Below are 18637 nucleotides of genomic sequence, written 5' to 3' on the forward strand. Positions count from 1 at the left end.
AGTGTCTGTCACCGTCACGCTCTGATTGAATCAGATGCTGGTATGGTTTGTTTGTGTCAGACAGGCACCTTGTGACCAGCCGGGGTCAGGCCTGTCAGTGCTGGATAGCTGATTGTCCCTTTAAACAGGAGGGGAGGTGCAGAAGGAGCAGGAGGAGGCTGACACCTTACACAGCAGAAAGGCACGATGGTAATCTGTCAACAGAGGGAAGATGATGGTGGCTGGTATGGGCCAGAATTTCTTTACTGTTATGTATTCAGAACTGTGCCTCTGGAGTTAATCTGATCCAGGAAGGTGGATCTTTGTTAGATACATTTTTATCTCAATGGCTGCCATCAAAGCTGCAGCAGAAAAACACATTTGGTAGAAGGCAAGGCTGCCATCTAGTGGAGAACTGCTTCTGTACATTCACCACTTCCCATAAGCCCTGTTCACTAAAAATGGAGAACGGTTGGGTGTTTACATCAGTATGAACAAGTCTAAGCTACCAATAGTCAACTTTTACACAGGCACTCTCCAAGAAAATAAAAATCAAACAATCACCTCTAAGAGCCACTAAAGGTTGATAAAAAATACTTTATCATACGTACCTGTTTTTAATTTCCTTCTTTGATCCCAAAGTTTGTGACCAACCAGTGTGTGACTACAATGAGAACACATACACACACACACACGTTGGTTTATTGCAGCACTTTTAATAATTACTCAGAGAGGCACAAATACAATTTACAGGGCTACTTCCTTTACATATGCGCCCACAAGTAACTTCCTGTTCCTATATGGCCTGTCAGCTGAGTCAGACAACAGTAGAAACACACACAGCTTCACCTCACAGTTGTATTCACTGGAACACACACACACACACACACACACACACAAACACACACACGCAGACTGCCCGGCCCTCTCTCACAGCAGAGGCTTTATTTTTCCTCTCTTGGATCCACACGTAGCATCGACTCCGACAGAGATGTGACTGAACACGTCCTTATATCCTCAGCTGAACCTCAGTGACGAGTTGAGGTAGATAACATTCTCCAGTCACCTCAAACCTTTGTGCTGTGAAACAAACTCTGCTGATCCTCTGCAATCCTATGAACCTCCAGGAACATGTTCTTAACAAGCATCTTCTGTATTGTATTATTTCATTTATGCACAGCTACAGTACTGCTTTTCAGCTCAGTAACCAAATAGAAAACAAAAAGAAACTCTTGTGATTAATTTACCTTCACGTGTATCAATTCACTGGACTAGGTGATTTCAGGTTATATTTACATAATAATGTATTTGTCTTTTGTGGCTAAAATATAAAACTGAACAAAGAAAAAGAGAATAAACCATTCATTTTGTCCTCACTGCTGTACTTTGACAGTACTTTCAGTCCAGGATGCCACTGCATCACGAGGGGTCTTCAGTCCTGTGTGTTGTGCAAACTTGACAACTGATGTTGTCTTCACACATACCTCCCCTCTTTGCCTCCTCCCATAAAAACACATTGAAAACTAACACTTAAAGTAAAAGAAGATTCATCTTAAACACTACATTACTACATAGTTCCACAGGCATACAAAACAAAACACAACAAAACACAGAAGTTGCATAACTGCCAATCAAAAGTTCACATCTGCCCACAAAGAGCTGCGGGCAAATACAACCTTCTGCTTTATGAAATACTGCAGAGCTACGTTTGAGAAAAACGTGGAGAAACGTGTGAAAGGGTTCGATCATTTTCCTTCTTTCCTGTGACCATACGTCTTTTACAGCGTTCGGCCCATGTTAAGGGGTTTGAAATTCCCCTGAAAACTGCAAAGATTTCTGCATCATTCCTTTGCAGAATTCATCCAGACATGATGAGCGTTATCAATAAATATATAGTATTTAGCAATTTTAGGGTTTTTCCAAAAGATTTCAGATTGTCTTTGTAAAAATCCTTGGCTACAGTGTGCCCAAACTAGGAGAAGCATTATTAACACTTCCACAGTTTCCTTTGTTGATGGAATTTTGGCACTTTTTCTCCTGCACATGCTCACAACAATAGAACAACTTGTCTACTCACTCTGGAGCTCAATGCACAAAACTCAAGATTTGTGTTTGGTAAAACATAAAAAAATAACAAAAAAACATTTCAACTTGAGCATTTAATAGTTTGGAACTGCTTGCTGTCTTTTTTTCCTTCGATGTAGTGATCAATAGAAAGTGTGACAGAGTCCACAATGATTTAAGTGCTGAACGATTGGTAGTGCAAAGTCAACAGTACGGTCAATTTGTGCCTTTACATTTAAAAAGTATGCTTTGTTAAATGCCAACCATTCTGAAGGCAAATTTAATATTTCATGTGCGAACCAACCGGCCAGTCTACTAATTTACTGAGCTACTACACGCTGTCAAACAGCCTTCAACTTGAAAAATCTACAATATTCCCAACTGAGAACAAACTTACATGTGCATTTAAAATGTGATGCTGTAAAGCTCACGAAGACTAGAATCTTAACTATGGCTATTTTCCCTATTATCATAACAGCATATCTCTTTAAAAAGTACTTAGCATGTGAAAGACTCCCGCGCCCACAAGAAACAGAAGGTGACCAACATCTGGGCTGCGTTCAGCATCCTCCTGGTCTTGACAAGGCAACAACACTACAACTACAAGCTCTGCTTTAGGAACTGTAGGCACAAGCCTACCATCAGTTTTAGTTGTAGGTCACACTGAAGAAGAGTTTCTGAGAACATTTAAGCAACAAAGGTGATGCAGATCTCTTTAGGGAAGTCAGTATGTGTTATAGTGAGTGAGCTTCTTGCCGTAGAGTGTTGTTCTGGGTTTTCTAACTTTCTCTATATATTTTCTAATTAGTAAGGTTTGTATCTTTCTTCTGGACCAGCAAACGTCTCAGCAGCTCCCAGAGTTGACTACACCAGACAACATACAAAAGACTACGAGGTTCTTAGCAACAGTACAGATTCACTTCTTCTTGCAAGTGTCAGTAACTCGACCACATAAACACAGGAGGGAAACAATATGAAAATGTAACAGAACAGAACACGTTTTCAAAGTTAAATGAAAAAAATAAAGTGTCTATTCTCTTGCACGTGCAGGAGGTCTGTGGCCTGCGTGGACACACACTGTGTTCCTTCTTTTAACCAGTCTGCGGACTCGACGCTAACAGTTCTCTGCATCCTGAGGTTCTTCAGACCATCGGTCAATCACAAGTGGTCCCGCCTTCCAACAAACCCCGCCCTTCTTAAAAACCCAGACAGGCTTCTTCCCCACAAAATGCCCAGCGACCGGTCTCTATGGCAACGGCCCATGAGTGCAGGATGGGCCATGAATGTTTTTTGTTTTTTTTGTTTTTTATTTTAAGAGTAGATGGTGATGACTTCACGGCCACCACCTCGCACCAGGAGAACCCGGTTCAGACCCTCGAGTAGAACCTCCAGGAACTCCATGTCTGAGAAGAGAGGAGTCAAGGCGTGACAGACAGAGAGAGCGTTACACTTCAACACTACAGGACAGCACATTGATTTACACCACCTGCTTTTCTCAACTCTTTAACCTCCTTTCAACAGTAGTAACAGCTGCACACCAGTTACATCAAAATGAGCCTGTACGGTACTAATTCAGGATACAGTTTTCATCTCCTCCTCTGTTCTTCGGGGGTCCAGGCATGTTGAGCAGAACCAGGTGAGCTCCCTGTGACTTGTTCACTACCACCTCATTCAGCTTGATAGCTGTGTGCATGCGGCGAACGTTAGACTGGTTCCTAATGTGACAAGAAGTTCACAGTAAGAAAAGAAAAGGCTGAAGAAGACATGAACCCTACATTTATTCACCGGTAAACAGGCCTAATATTATCTTTATTACTTATCAATAACATGTTGGCAAGGGCTATTTTAGTTAAAGCATACTATAAGTTAGTCTCGAACACAAATGAGTAGACAAAGGCGTGGTTAGGGGACTGAAACATACTGAATTACGAATAAAGATGCAGCATTTCTAGACACATGGAATATGGCTTATACAAAATGTTTTTTTGTTATTATCAATTGTAAGTGCTATTTATTAATAATTCCCACTGGCATCTATCTCTTTAAATGCTGCCTCTTTATCATCACCTTCACAAATGTTAGTGCACAAGGTCATAATGTAAAGCACATATAACCTGCCAGAAGCTAAAGTATATTAAGGTGAAAACAAGGCTATTTCACAAACTTCTGCTTTCCACTTCATATCAAGGCAACGCTCAACACTGTATTTACTAATCACCATGATAAGGGTGGAAAGCTGGAAAGTAGAAAATTGCTCATACATGCATACAATGTAAGAAATAATACATGCAAATTAAATAGAGGCTTTTCCCCACCATGCTGCTGCAGGTACACAGAATCCATGCGTATTAGGACATAGACAAACACACACAGAGGCACAAGCACATGATGGAGGACACACACACAAAGCTACAGCCTCCACAGCAGCAGGATACACACATATGGCCTAGGGCAAAGAGAATGCGACTTACAGACTCTCCCACTCTCTAGAAGGAGGAAAATGGGACAGAACAACAGAAACAGGTTTAGATGCTTCCAAGTCAGCTTCCAACTGTCCCAAAGGTGTCAGAAGTAAATCCCAGGAGGCGTCTGAAGTGTACAGTGGCCTCCAGTTACTCCTGTTTTGTGACTTTTCTGATTCGAATGTCTCGACAATATGGGATGAAGAAGTGTTAGTGTACTGTACATGTGGTCTGGCCATGCACCAAGACTGAAATGGCTGGACGTGTACACACATGCGCACACAAACCAAATGCAGCCTGAATGCACACACCATGCACACAGTTGTCCCATTTCACCCTGACTCAGTAAGGCTACCACTACAACTACACGTGGCTTTGCTGCGCTGAGGCTTTGGCACCATCCTGAAGTATTTTCAGTTTGTGCCATGGTTTCAACTTTGTGTTATATTTGATTTAAAAAATCAAAAAAAAAAAATTCAAAATGGTGCAAACCTCTCTGATAAGGCACATGCAATTAAATCATGTTTCATGTAGACTGGACTTTCCTCTCACTACTCTTTAACTTGTAACTTGTTATTGTTATAGAGCGAAAAGGCAAAACCTTCACTTCTTCTATTTCTTCTTCTTGTTTTGTTTTAAAACTTTTTTTAAACAAGTGTACTCACGGTTTCATGTTAAACAGGTCGCGCACAGCCATGTTGGCATTGCACTCGCGGTTACGATTGCGCTCTGTGAAGAGCTTATCCTTTGTCCAAGTCATGTGAACACGCTCGGGCCCGGTGTCGGCCTTGTCATTTAGCGTAGCGTGAGACGCTGTGTTCCTGTCATGGATGAGCTGAGCCTGGAGAAGAGGGAGAGATTAAAGCGACAGAGGTTTGGGTGGTGACATTATATGGAAAAGAGCTGATCAGAATAACAGTAATGTAGTGTAACAAAGAAAAGGAAGAAAATGATGGGCAGGTGATCAGGGTTTGAGAGCCCAAGGTAATGTCAGGGAGACAAAAATATAATGGAGAAAAACAGGAAGACTCATTGGAGAAAGCTGAAGAAGAATAAAACATAATGGATAATTATAAAACAGGAAACCAACATGTTTCCTTCTATAAACATCAATACAATACAAACCACTTACAACATTCATGGACCATATAGAACAAATTTACACTGGGCTGCATGAGACAAGGTTTCTATGGGTGTGCTGGAGGCTCCAGTAGAAGCTGACACAAAATGTATAGGGACAAACACAACAGAGGTAAGGTGGTGGTGTCAACCGAACTGTATATAGGATACAACAGAAAAAATGTGCCTTAAATATAAAGCAGGTTTAAAGCCTGTAATGCAGGGACAGTGCAGGAATAACACAGCACAGCACAACAGTAGGACTAACTAACATAAATCATTACTGGAATAAAATACCATTTGATTTCAACATGCAGAGCGTTTGTCCACAGTTATATGACCACAGTCAGTGTTTTGTTATATCATAAACATATATGAAGGTCTCTTTATTAGTACAATTTCATATTTGATAAAGGCATTATGTGCTGTGCTAGTCAAACACTCACATTCATTCATTCTGGATGGTATTCTGCTCCGCCTGTTATGCACATTCACCACAAGCTCTGTTTGTACAGTGTGGACACTGGCTAAAGGTAAGAGTGGGACGGTGTGAAATTTCCACATGCTAATGAACAGGATGTTAAACTGAGTAAAGAAAGATAAAAAAAATAAATTAAATAAAGAGTAGACAGTATTGTAAAGACCTAGTAGTTCAAAGAGGCTGTCAAGGTTGTTACTAGGGATGCCTGAAGTGACATTTGCTGAGATCTTAATGGCATCCATTGATGATAAAGAAAAGACCTTGTTGTTAACTAAAATAAGGAAGTTAGGACATCTCACAGATTGTTTTAATCTGCTTTAAGCACCTATAAGCACAGTTGGGAGTTTTCTGAGAGAAATACTGTCCACTCTTTCAACTCATATTGTATGTTTTTGGGGACTGGGGGTGAGGTGGGATGAAGGTAAAGGGAGGCTGGGCTGCAGTCGCAGGGTGCTGCAGGCTGGTATTCACAAAGCAGCTCTTAGTGACTGTACTGTTGGGCCAATCTGGACTTATTGTTTAAATATCAGATGTACAGGATGGAGGCTATCTGTGAGTCATGAACTTTTTGAACTGTTCATAAGATTGGTAAGCGGACAAAGCTCATATTCAGAAGGTACAAAAGTGAAACATATCATCCAGAGACCAGAACGTTTCCCCATTTCTGCTTCCACACTGACTCTGGGTCATCTCTTAGTGTGGCATGAAGTACTTAAACAAGCTCAAACTCTTTAAAAGAGTTCTGAAGTTTCTTTTTCATACTTAGGGACCTGGTTCATAAAACATGAGCAGAAAACACTACTGATTCCTGATTAGCACCTTTATTCTCTTGGTACGGTCTTATTTCACATTAGTAACTCTCCATCATTCCTTTCTATCTGTGGATTGGTTAAACTGTATACACATCACTGTTTTGTATTCACACTAATGGCAGACTAAGGGGTCACAATGTAACACTGACAGCTTGAGACATCTATTTTTGGCACAATGATAATAAAATAAAATTTTAAGAGTCAAGATTTTAAACCATGCAAATAATCAAAGTTACCACACAAATTGAGAGGCGACAACTGTAGCCAAAGATCGAGCTTTGTGAAGACGGGCCTAACAGTGAGGGACGGTGGGGGTGACAAATTTGACTACCTCATCCTCCTGCGTGTCCTCCATCGGTGAGGACTGCCGGCTGAGGTTCGTGCTCTGGGCAGCACCTTGGTTCTTCCTTCGGATCGAGCTACGTGACTCATCAGTGATACTCTGAATCTGAGCAGTGTGGCATGGCCCAGAAAGGCAGTGACAGATGAACAGGGAAAGGGGCCAACTGTTATACAACGCAGTGGTCAGCGGCCACTAAGCGGCAACTAAGATACTTGTTGTTGTCATTTAACTATGTTGTTATGGAAAGAACACAAATAGGTGGGCAATATTTATATTATTGTACATTCAGCATTCACTTGTGCTGAACTGACATCCAGCTAGTGATAAAGGGACTGTGAGTGCACGGCCGTGTTCAGCTGGATAAAGTGTGCGTTACCTCTCTCTCCCTCTCAGTCCTGGACAAGTGCATCTGTTTCAGCATCTGAGACCTCTGCTCCATCACGAGTGTCTTCTCATAGGTGAAAGCTGAGATGTCATTATCATGCTGCAGAGAAAGGGACAGAAACATCAGTTGATGAATAATCAATACAATCCTGAGCTAGAAGGAAACTCGTGTGGGAAAAACATCCATTGTGTCCAAAGAGTTCTCTAGCTTTTAAACCTGCTTCACACATCTTTACATTTTTTGTTCATAACTTCAATGTATTTGCAGAATGTAATGCTGTTTAGAAGATGGCCCGATCCTTAGTTTTTTCATGTGACAGTCCTTGCACTGTATATTTCTGGTTGTGACACATCTATATTTTAACCGCAGAATAAAATAGGTTAAAACAACAACAACAACAACAACAACAACAACAACAACAACAACAACAACAAGACATTATAATCTATGGAAAGTAGACCAAAACATTAGCTTTGTCAAAAAGATTCTCACCATCTCCACTACTTCCACTTCTGCATTTAGTCGCAGGTGGTAAAGAAACATCTGGAGATCTTTCTTCATTTGAATGCTGTTGTCATCTAACTGGGCCACAGTGAAGATACGCATCTTGCATTTCCTCCACACCTAGTGGGAGGAAAGACACATTTATTTAAGGATTCAGTTCGGGCTAGACAGATGTGCTAATGAATAGCAATTCATTAGCACATTCATTCTAATGGTGGTAGGACATGAAAGAGATGGACTATAATGTAGAAGAGACGGAGACTCAGACCATGAATACAAAATTGAACCTTAACATTTGACATGAATACAAGCTAAACACACACCTTGTGCTGTCGCAGCAGGAAGGGCAGCAACATCAGCATGCCTCCATCATGAACCACCCACCACACATCAATGGTGCCCTCACCCAGGCGGTCCTGGTTGGTGGGGAAACTGTCCACATTCTTAGCCACGAGTAAAGCCTGATGGGCTGCTGTGGTCTCCCGCACTGTCTCTGGATGGACAGAGTCATTGAAGGATTGCTAATGTAGTAGAGTGTTGTAGAATGACTTATATGACTAATATAATATTTATTACAATTACATTACAGCAGTTCTGGTGTAACACCTTACTTATCCTTTACATTTCTATACCAACATGTATTCCTGCTTATTCTGAGAGGTCTCCAGCTCTTTACCGGTAAAGTTCCTCCACGACTGCGGGTCATTGGATTGCTTCCAAGTTCCGGGCCAGGCCATAAGGACTGTATTGTGCTTCATGCCTCCCAGCCCTGCAGACTGAATGAGGTGGGAGACCCCGTCTCTGAGGTTTGAAGACACCACAACATGACAGAAACCCTTGGTCCGCTCTGCTGACATGGAGGCCTTAATGTTCTGGATAAAGCATGGAAGAGAACAAATATGAAATTGATATATATATATTTGTGGAGAACTCACAACTAAGTAATCCATCCACTGATTAGTTAGAATATGAACGCTGGCTGAACTTTACTGAGCACTCTTATCATTACCTCATACTGATGAGTCTAAACTATGCCCATAAAGATAGCTGTGTGTTTAACCTGGGATTCAACTCCTACACATGATTGCTTTCACAGAAAAAGTAATCCACTGATTAAAAATGCTTTTGAGGACACATGTCAAATCAGGTTGCAAAAGAGAAATTACTTTTTGAATTCCACCAGTAGATGGCAGAGTTAATCTGCAGTATGGGCGTACAGTGCTTGTCCTTTAGAAGTGGTCAGTCTGTTTGCTAAAATGCTGAGCCACTGATGGACAGAATATAAAATAAAATGTTTAGTTTTTAGTTTGGTGTTTTATCAGCCACTGGCTCGCCCTGATTTCCCACTGTACTCCCACTATACCTGCTCAGCCTTCTTAGCCTCTGTCTCTTTGGTGAGATAAGTTCCCTCTATAACATTTCCCACTATCGTCAGGCCTTTTCCTGCCTTCAACTGAGTGCAGAAGGACAGTAGACGAGGGTGTTTGACTCCTTGATCTGAGTCCAGGTTCAGGAGCACCAACAACTGAGGCCTGAAAACATCAAAGAAAAGGAATACAAAAGGAGAGTTAAGATCAAAACAAATTACACCTAAAAGGAGTATTTGCACTCAGCGTGGCTAGAAAATAATTTTTGGACTGAGAGTCTGCAAGGTCACACTTTGCTGAAGTCAGTGCAGGCATCGTACAGTATGAAGGCTTATCAACCTTATCTGTCAGATTAGGTAGAGGACCAAGAGATTAATCAAATTTTCCTTCTGTGTCTATTCCTGTCTCTCCTTTGTGCACCCCAACAGAGACAGGTGGCACTGTGTCAACTGTAACCAGATCTGTGTGGAAATTCACACACATGCAGGCACACACACACACACACACACACACGTGCAGACACACAAACACGCAGACACACACACACACATGCAGACACACACACACATACACACACACACACACACACACACACACACACACACACACACACACACACACACACACACACACACACACACACACACACACAATATATATATATATACTGTACCTCCAGTTCTTGGTGTGTGGTGGAGCATCTTCAAGGCGAATGAGTGCGTAGCGGGCTGCATTAAGTGACAGACCGCGGATGCCGTCACCCCACTCCTTCTCTGCCCTGAAGTGAGCATAAAGAAACACATGCAGGATGATGCAGAACAACACTGCCTGGATTTTAGAGAAAAGTCTCATGCTGTCGTTACACATGAACTGGTGAAGTTTTAACAGCTCTTGTGCTTGCTCCTGAGCCTTACAGTTTAATTCTAGGAAATAATATTACATGCTAGCTTGTCAGTAAAACAAGACAGATCTTCAGTACAGAATGTTATTATAAGAGTCTGCAATTCCACAATATGAAAACTCAGCTGTAACTAAATTTCTCATGTTGCCCTTTAGTAGCATAGAAAAAAAAAAAAAACTCCTAAAATCCTTTCAAAACAAAGTGGATGATCCTTAAAATGTATGCCTGATAATCCAAACATCAGCAACATTCATAACAAGTATTACATAAAGTAGAAGTTAGTGCTTACTTGCACATTTGAGCTTTTCCTTGCCAAATATTTTCTGTATACCCTGTTGAAAGGAATGCATGTGAACAAAGTGAGTTCTTACCCTCTGTATTCAATGTATTTGTAGATGCAACCAGCGATGACCATGGCAACAATAGCGTAATACCAGGAGGAGATAAACATCAGAGCAAGACACAAACTCATTCCCAGGAAGGACAGAGCCCTGTAGGAGAAAACACACTCACATTCAATTAACTATATACCCATCCTTTTTATTTTTTATGAATAACTGTTACAGGTTGTCTGCACATTCATGAAACTGTCTTAATGAAATGAAACCAGAGCAGGCAGCTGAGAAGATTAAAACTGAAGTAAAATTAAAATTAATGAATCAAAATCCTCTGCTAACAATAGCAGCCTCCTGCATTGTGCTCAGCCTTTGTTGTGGAACTAATCTCAGTAAAGGTCATCATCTCACTAACCACATTACAGACAGGTACAGTATGTCTGTGGTCCTGTGTTTGTGGATGTGTGAATTCTGAAAAGCTTCATAAAGACAGAATCAGGTTAAATAAGACTTAGCTAGCCTCAAATGAACCTTCAGGAATTGTAAGATTAAAGTAAATAAAAGAATGTGCTGCAGGGAGAAAACATACCATATAACTTGTGGCTTACCAGTGATAGTATTTGAAGCGCGGCCTCCAGTTGGGTGTTCGCAGCAGTGTCTGAACAGCACAGGCAAGGTTCACAAACAGGTAACACATGAGGAAAAACCTGTGGGAGCAAGAAGATGAGCTAAGAATAACAACTCACTCATCATCTAAATCTCCACTTTGTGAAATATTCACGGGATCATAGACTTTATCTGGTGATTTGATTTAATGGAAGGAGAGCATGTAATATTACTATGCAAACAGATACTGACATGGAGAGGATAGGAGCCACAGAGTCCAGGGAGGCGATGAGGATGCCGATCTCACAGATCCCAGCAGTCAACAGCAGAGCCCAGGTGGGTTCTCCATTAGCTTTCCCATGACCAAACACCTAACATGCACAGTCCAGTGTGAAATCTGAAGACGACCATTTGAGAATGAAAACTGCTTTGACAGTGTTTGAGTTAATTGTGTGTGTCTAACCTGTAAGAAAGGCACAATGCCATCTCGTGCAATGGCCTGTAGGAGGCGTGGGGCGCCAGTCAAACTCTGCAGACCCGCCCCGCAGCAGGAGAAAAACGAACCGATCACAATGACCCAGGGCGAGGGCCAGGATAAGGTGCCTATTACAAGGTTCCCTTTAACAGAGTCACCAAATCTGCAAAGCAAAAACAATCATATACATTTTAAAGCCCTATTGTTTCATTGAGCATTCTGCAATAAAGTTCTTATTGTTAACAACTCCAATTGATACAGTTACAATTAATAGAAACTAAAGTACTATTTAACGTAATTATGCTATTCCTCCATGCTTCTGGATCAGCAGGTTAAACTGTATACTACCTACTACAGTAATTCTTTAAAATATATGTGTATATATATAACATAATACAACAACAACAATAATAATAATAATACTACACAATGATGTAATATCTGCTTGTACATTAATTTAATACACATAAGCATCCTCCTTAAGATACTAACACAATCTACAGTATGGTGCTTCTCAGCATTTACAAGGTTCTGGTGTAATCACATATGTTAGGATTTATGTAATAAAAAACAGGAAGGAGTCTAAGCATCTTGTCGAGATTAGAAGGAACATAAAGCCCAAGATGATGAACACTGTTCTTTTAAAATCACATTTATTAAAACATATAGCAGATTTTCTGCCTGTACATGTGTACTGAATTTTACAGGATCTGCTCTGTTTGAAAATCTTACTTGTCTCGAAGCAAGACACCTTCAATGCAGGCACCAAACAAAACCACACAGCTGATGTCTGAGAAGGACCGTTCAGGAGAGCAGATGTTGTAGCATGTAGTAGTATTTTTATTTGACAGAGCAACTATCCACAAAACTAACTATATGTAATATATACTGATGTATATCATATATATATATATATATATATTTTAAATAAACTGTTCCAGCCATGTCACTACTGTACACAAAATGTACAGAAAGGATACAGATGACAGATGTGGTAGCAATCGCCAGGATGGTTCCAATGGGGATGGACTTCTGGGCATCCCTCAAGTCGCCTGACCGGTTTGAACCAGCCATGATACCTGGACAGGGTGGGGGTGTCACAAGAGAAAACCAAACATTTAGAAATGAAACACAGCTTTTACACAGAGCAATGCATTAGGATGTGTGTGGGCCCCATTTTCACTGGAATTGCAACCTCACCAGTAACAGAGGGGAAGTAGATGCCAACCAGCAGTGTAAAGAAGGTCATGATATCATTGACAACATATGGCATGTAGATGTCCTTGGCAGGGTCACTTCCCCCAAAAGATGGCAATTTTTTGTTTTCGACCAGCATATCTAAAGGGCCATATTCTGACCACATATTGTCTATAAGAGATGAAGAAACAAAATAATTAGACTCCAAACTACAAAAAAGTCACAAATTGTGAAAAGAGTTAGGTCAAGCAGTTTGCAAGTCCCCCAGTAGGTAATATTAGGAGCATGGTAAAGTGATAAAGTGATCATGAAAGAAGAAACATCAGTTGTTTGCAAAGAGTACTGTGAAACAGTAATGTTAAAAAACTGTTCCATTCACTTCCTGTCTGGCTAAATCTGAATATTGAATAAAAAAAAAAGAGTAAAAGTAATTGCCTTTTTTTGAGTCCAGTATTTCACTGTTAAGCCGAAAACCTCAGTGACATTCAGTAAATTGTGGTTCCTTATATGCACAGGTGTGTGTCTTTCTAATCTATGTCCAATTCATTTCATTTTGCAACATTTTGTGGATTTCAGTCAAGTTCTAGATGCATCTAGGCCCTTATTGTTTGAATAGAAATATGTCAGTATTGAATGCTGGGGTGACGCAACGCCAAAAGTTACATAACAGAAAGAAATCTGAGCTTGCAATGTATTTAATAAAGAATTGCTCCTGATTGTGTAAATTTCTACTATGTTGTATTCTGATAGTGATATTATATCAAGCACAGGCTTGATCACAGATGACGTAGCTAGTGACATTTGGTATCTATAGGTTAAGAGAAAGTAAATAATTCAAACAGTTAAACATAGTTATCTGTGTGTTATTTAACTGAGATAACTGTATTATGAGTACGAAATAATATACGTCAAGTAGTTGTTTTTTTATTTCCAAATCCTACAGAAAAACACTGCATTTCAACCTGAAATGACTCCACTGGTCAGCCCGGGGATGCCCTGAACCACTGTCACATTGTTGTTGGTGAAATACTCATTGCAGGTTGCATTGAGCTCAGGCCCTTCACAGAACAGGGTCCACAGCTTGGTAGTGACTGTAATGTTGTCTATAACCTCTGTCTTAAGACACTTATCAAAGTTGTGGTTCTGCAGAGTGCGATTCCCCAACATGCAAACACTGTGTGGAGGAAAAAAAAAAAAACAGTTAGACAACCCTAAATGACTTAAATGCTTTTTGAATGCTATTTCATATTTTATGTTTTAAGGACAACTTAAGTAAAAAATATCGTATGACTGCATGTTAATATGCTATTATTGTGACATATTATGGCCGACTGACGCAATTAGAAAACTAGAGGCTGCATACAGAGTGGACTTACGGAAAGTCTGGTGGCTCAAAGATTGTCTTAATGACTCCAGCATAGATGGCGAGGATAGAGAGAATGACACATGCCAGGAAGACTAAAGCTAGCTTGTTGACGTATTTCACTCCTACAAAGACGACTACAGCCATCATTGCTAGGCAGCATGAGCCATAAACACGCATGTTATTCAGCAGGGCGTCCACTTCATCCTCCTTTCGCGTTGCTACAAAAATGGCAGCTTTAGGCACAATATAGGTCTGAAATGCCAGGGGACAAGAAAAAGACAATAATACAACTGTCAGCCACAGTAAGAAGAAACTATACTTTGCACCTTATTTTTACATAAACATACAGCAAAGCACCAAACAGGTTCACTCACCAGTAGAATCTCAATAGTACCCAGAATGTACATGGAGCCTGCAAATGTTGTCCCCAAATAGAAACAGAGACCTACAGCTCCACCAAACTCTGGACCCAGAGATCTGGAAATCATATAGTAGGAGCCTCCAGCTGCAGAGAAAAAAACAGCAGCAATGATTTTTATGAGAAATGTGTTGTTAAGCCAACAATTCACAAACTTACAGATATTGTAATAGTCACACAGATATTTGCAACAAGGAAATTTGTTTTAATGACATGACCAAAACATTTTATACTGCTGAAATCCATAGTGTGTAAATAAAATGTAAAGTAAAACTGTTGCAGCCAGAGCACATCATTTCATTCTCACAGGCAACATCAGCATCTCACTGCAACACAGCAACAAGTCTCCTCTATTCGAAATTCAGTATCTCTTGTTAGAGCATCCTACCTGGCACAACACCATTTGTAGCGATTGCACTCATGGATATGGCCGTCAGCATGGTCTGTGGAGAGAGGACGTAAGGAACAAAAGGATCCAGTTAAAGACATTGCACACGGTGTGACTCATTTCTCTATAATACCTGTGAGCAGCGACTTTCAATGATGTTCATTTTGGATGTGTTATTTTTATACCCACTATTGACTTTAAATAATTTCAAAAACCTGAATTGCAGGGGAATTGTGATGTCATTACCACCCTTTCAAAGTCATATAATACGATACGATAAAAACTATTTTCTCCCATGGGACAACATAAACCTCTTTGCCCACTTAACACTTCTTTATTTCCCTGAATGAAATAAGATCCTCCTTGGTAGAGGTTAATCTAGCATTCAGCCTGCTAAATTACTTCTTATGGGTTTATATTATTTTAATCTTTAAGATTGGTAAAGGATACAAGCTTTTCCGTGAAATCAGTCATTGTGGCTGAGGATATTTACATCAGCCTGTTACCTAACAGTGCTTGGAAAGGACAGGGTAGGGAGAAGGGCAGGGACACATGGGATAAGAAGTATAAAGGAAGGAAGAGTGAGAAAGACATTGAGTGAAAGAAAGAAGGAAGAGGAATAAGCAAGAAAGTGAGAGAACAGAGGGAAAGTGAAAAGAGGAGGAAGTGGAAAAGGGGAGCAAGGACAGAACCAAAATAAAAGTTGTGTTCTTTGCCCGGTGTCTGATTTAAAGTGGCAGACAAGCTGGAGGAGAGCCAGTCACCTGACAGTTTTCACTCCCGCTTCCACTGAAAGCCTAAGCAGCTACTATACACAGCAGCTTGGACTGGATCACAGATGACATAGGATTTAAACCAAAAAAAGTACTGGCATTCATGTCCTCACTGATAACACTTGACAAGTAATAGTAAAGTAAACTTGACTAATGCAGTTCTTCATACAAAAAAAACAATATGATGTTAGTAATCCAAAGCAAATCAAATGATTCCCTCCTCGATCCACTTTGAACAAGTATTTATTTTTGTGTTACATAGTGAATATAGTGCTGATCAGGACACATTTTAGAAAACCAGGTGCTGCCACTGACCTATAAACAAAAAGCACCTACTGTAGACATGTCGTCGAGTAATACGCAGCCCACACACAAGAACACACTAATCATGACAGGATGGAAAGTATTCTGTGTAACATGCTGTGTACTGGACTGAAGAAAGAGTGGCACTTAATAAAAATGTCTAAAGACGTGTCTGTGTGTTTGTACTTGGAATATGTTTCTATGAGCCATGGTCCTCTGTGTTTTCATCTTCAGACATAAATGAACATATCTCTCTGTTTTATTTGAGTACTCTCTTAAAAAAAAAAACATACACACAACAATACTTTCTGCTAACAATCTCACAACACTCATTGCTGTTAAACCTTGCTGTTATACGACTCCACAGCTACCATTAATGATGCACAATGATGATGCTTAGTAAGTGTCTTAATTTACTCAGAAACAGTGAATGCAGGAAATGACTGAATGAAAGAGAACTAGAAACGTGTTTTGAACTGAACAGAATATGCAATAACTGCTCTAAATCAAAGTAAATTTAATTCCCTGTAAGTTATTTTTAGACATTTCTGGTGTTGGGCCTAAAGTGCACTAAATCTGACCCATAAGCTGGTGGCAGATGTGGAACCATCAGTGCAAAATCAGATGTGAGCTAAGCAGTGAAAATGAACATTAATCTGTTTGTCTAAGCCTAGATCTCTTATTATGTAACAGCAGTGATGCAGTGGAGGCTCCACCCTGCTAACGCACTTCAGCTAGATTGTAATATATGAAAAGGAGTTTCCAGATTTTTAGGCAAACAGTTCCTAAATTTAAAAGACATAATATTAATTCATGGCATATCACAGGGTTCCATCTCTCCCCTGATTATTGGCTAATTCCAGTAAATAAAAATATAAATACATTTCTGGGATTGATGGCTTTCATTTGCATAGGACTGAAAATAAAGTTTGATTCTTGACTTTACATAGTCTTTTTAGTCAGTTTTTTTGCATAGTCAGTTTTAGCTAGCAGTTACTTTTCAGATTCAAAGGTAAAAAAAATAACATAACATAACAAAATCTGTCAACAAAGTAATGATGTTTTACTGTATATATTAATACAAATCAGCCACAGCAGGTGTTTTACTACAAGTACATTTTGTTGATAACACTTCTGCAGTTTTACTTAGGTAGATTTTAAATGCCAGACTTTTATTTATAATGCAGGTTATAAATCTGTGGTATTGAAACATTTATTTAAGTGAAGTATCTGTGTACTTCTTCCACCACTGCTGGAATGTGGTTACTTTGTCAGTCTCAGCCCTACTGTTAGTGAAACTGATCATGTTATGTCCTTGAAGCATTGCATGATGAGGCAGAAAGAGTTCATCTGATAGTATGTAGAGGTTTGCTCTTACTTTCCCTGATTAAGCTGAAGTAATCCATTGTCTGCTGTGGGATTGGCAAATATAGCCGCAGTGTGGGCGTGCATGTTACTATGTTTCTGACACTTTGCAGATGGAGAGATTACACATCAAGCTGCCAAGTACCATTAGAGGCTAGGACTGGAGTGTATGGGAAATGGACAGTCACAGTGGCTAAATATAGGAGGGATCAGTGGCCACTGAGTCAACTTGCCAGTTGCTCATTAATGCCGTCAATTCAACCTTTCCATCCATTTGCCATTAAACACGCAAGATAGAGCTATATTCATGTACTAATATATTCATAATGCATGAAAGCACTGGATATGCACATCAGATTCACTCTTACATAATGGTGGATGAAATATAGTAAAAGCAAGGAGGCAAATTACGTAGGTCACTATAGATGGGCACTTACACAAGAGCAGCACAAGCCGACTATAACCAGTGACTCCAAGATTCCGGCGGTGCCGACAATCCAGGTAAGGCGCAGAAACAGGATGACCCCCAGAATATTCTGGAGGCAAGGGAGGTAGACACCCATGAAGGTCCCCATCTGTGGGCTCTGTAGTTGAAAGTGTAAGGAGGGACGTGGAAAAGAGAAATACAGTATGTGGTGAGGTTTTCAACAAGGTTGCTCTGTAAATAGGACAAATAAAATCAGGAGCAAATGAAACCAGAGAAGAAGGCAAAGAAGGAATACTGTATGTGGCATATGGGAAACAAAGACATGTTTTGAAAGAAATTAAAGGGAAACAAAAATAAAATCATGAGACCAAAATCTCTAATTTTAGAGTTGCAACATAGTAAACAATGTAGGAATATAGAGTTTAATTGCAGCTGTTGGTTAGATTTAAATAAAAAAAAATAAATCACTAAATATAAAAGGAGTCAATAATTTGCTCCTTTATATTTGATTTCTACACAATAAATGTAGTATTTGAAAGTGAAGATCCCGATTAATGGTCTACCTTC

The 18637-nt window shown here is 40.0% G+C and overlaps 1 protein-coding gene across 8 annotated transcripts in view; it reads right to left on the reverse strand.

Annotated features, from left to right (window-relative positions):
* Positions 1-674: 674 nt before the first annotated feature.
* slc12a7b (solute carrier family 12 member 7b) overlaps positions 675-18637 on the reverse strand; it is a 49248-nt gene continuing 31285 nt past the window's right edge. For 4 of the 8 annotated variants that reach the window (XM_026361642.1, XM_026361644.1, XM_026361648.1 and 1 more), the window contains 23 exons: positions 18081-18227; positions 15203-15257; positions 14771-14901; positions 14407-14648; positions 13993-14204; positions 13034-13201; positions 12814-12912; positions 12566-12623; positions 11822-11996; positions 11611-11729; positions 11361-11459; positions 10789-10908; positions 10190-10294; positions 9513-9681; positions 8826-9021; positions 8473-8642; positions 8138-8269; positions 7637-7744; positions 7249-7365; positions 5171-5346; positions 4515-4529; positions 3625-3758; positions 675-3446 (listed from right to left, as the gene is read on the reverse strand). In XM_026361642.1, the coding sequence (XP_026217427.1) occupies positions 3355-3446; positions 3625-3758; positions 4515-4529; positions 5171-5346; positions 7249-7365; positions 7637-7744; positions 8138-8269; positions 8473-8642; positions 8826-9021; positions 9513-9681; positions 10190-10294; positions 10789-10908; positions 11361-11459; positions 11611-11729; positions 11822-11996; positions 12566-12623; positions 12814-12912; positions 13034-13201; positions 13993-14204; positions 14407-14648; positions 14771-14901; positions 15203-15257; positions 18081-18227 (3039 nt within the window). In that variant the 3' untranslated portion in view covers positions 675-3354. The other 4 variants (XM_026361645.1, XM_026361643.1, XM_026361646.1 and 1 more) reach the window with 4 other exon arrangements.

This window comes from Anabas testudineus, chromosome 2 (assembly GCF_900324465.2).
Source record: "Anabas testudineus chromosome 2, fAnaTes1.2, whole genome shotgun sequence".
In the NCBI taxonomy this organism is placed as follows: domain Eukaryota; kingdom Metazoa; phylum Chordata; class Actinopteri; order Anabantiformes; family Anabantidae; genus Anabas; species Anabas testudineus.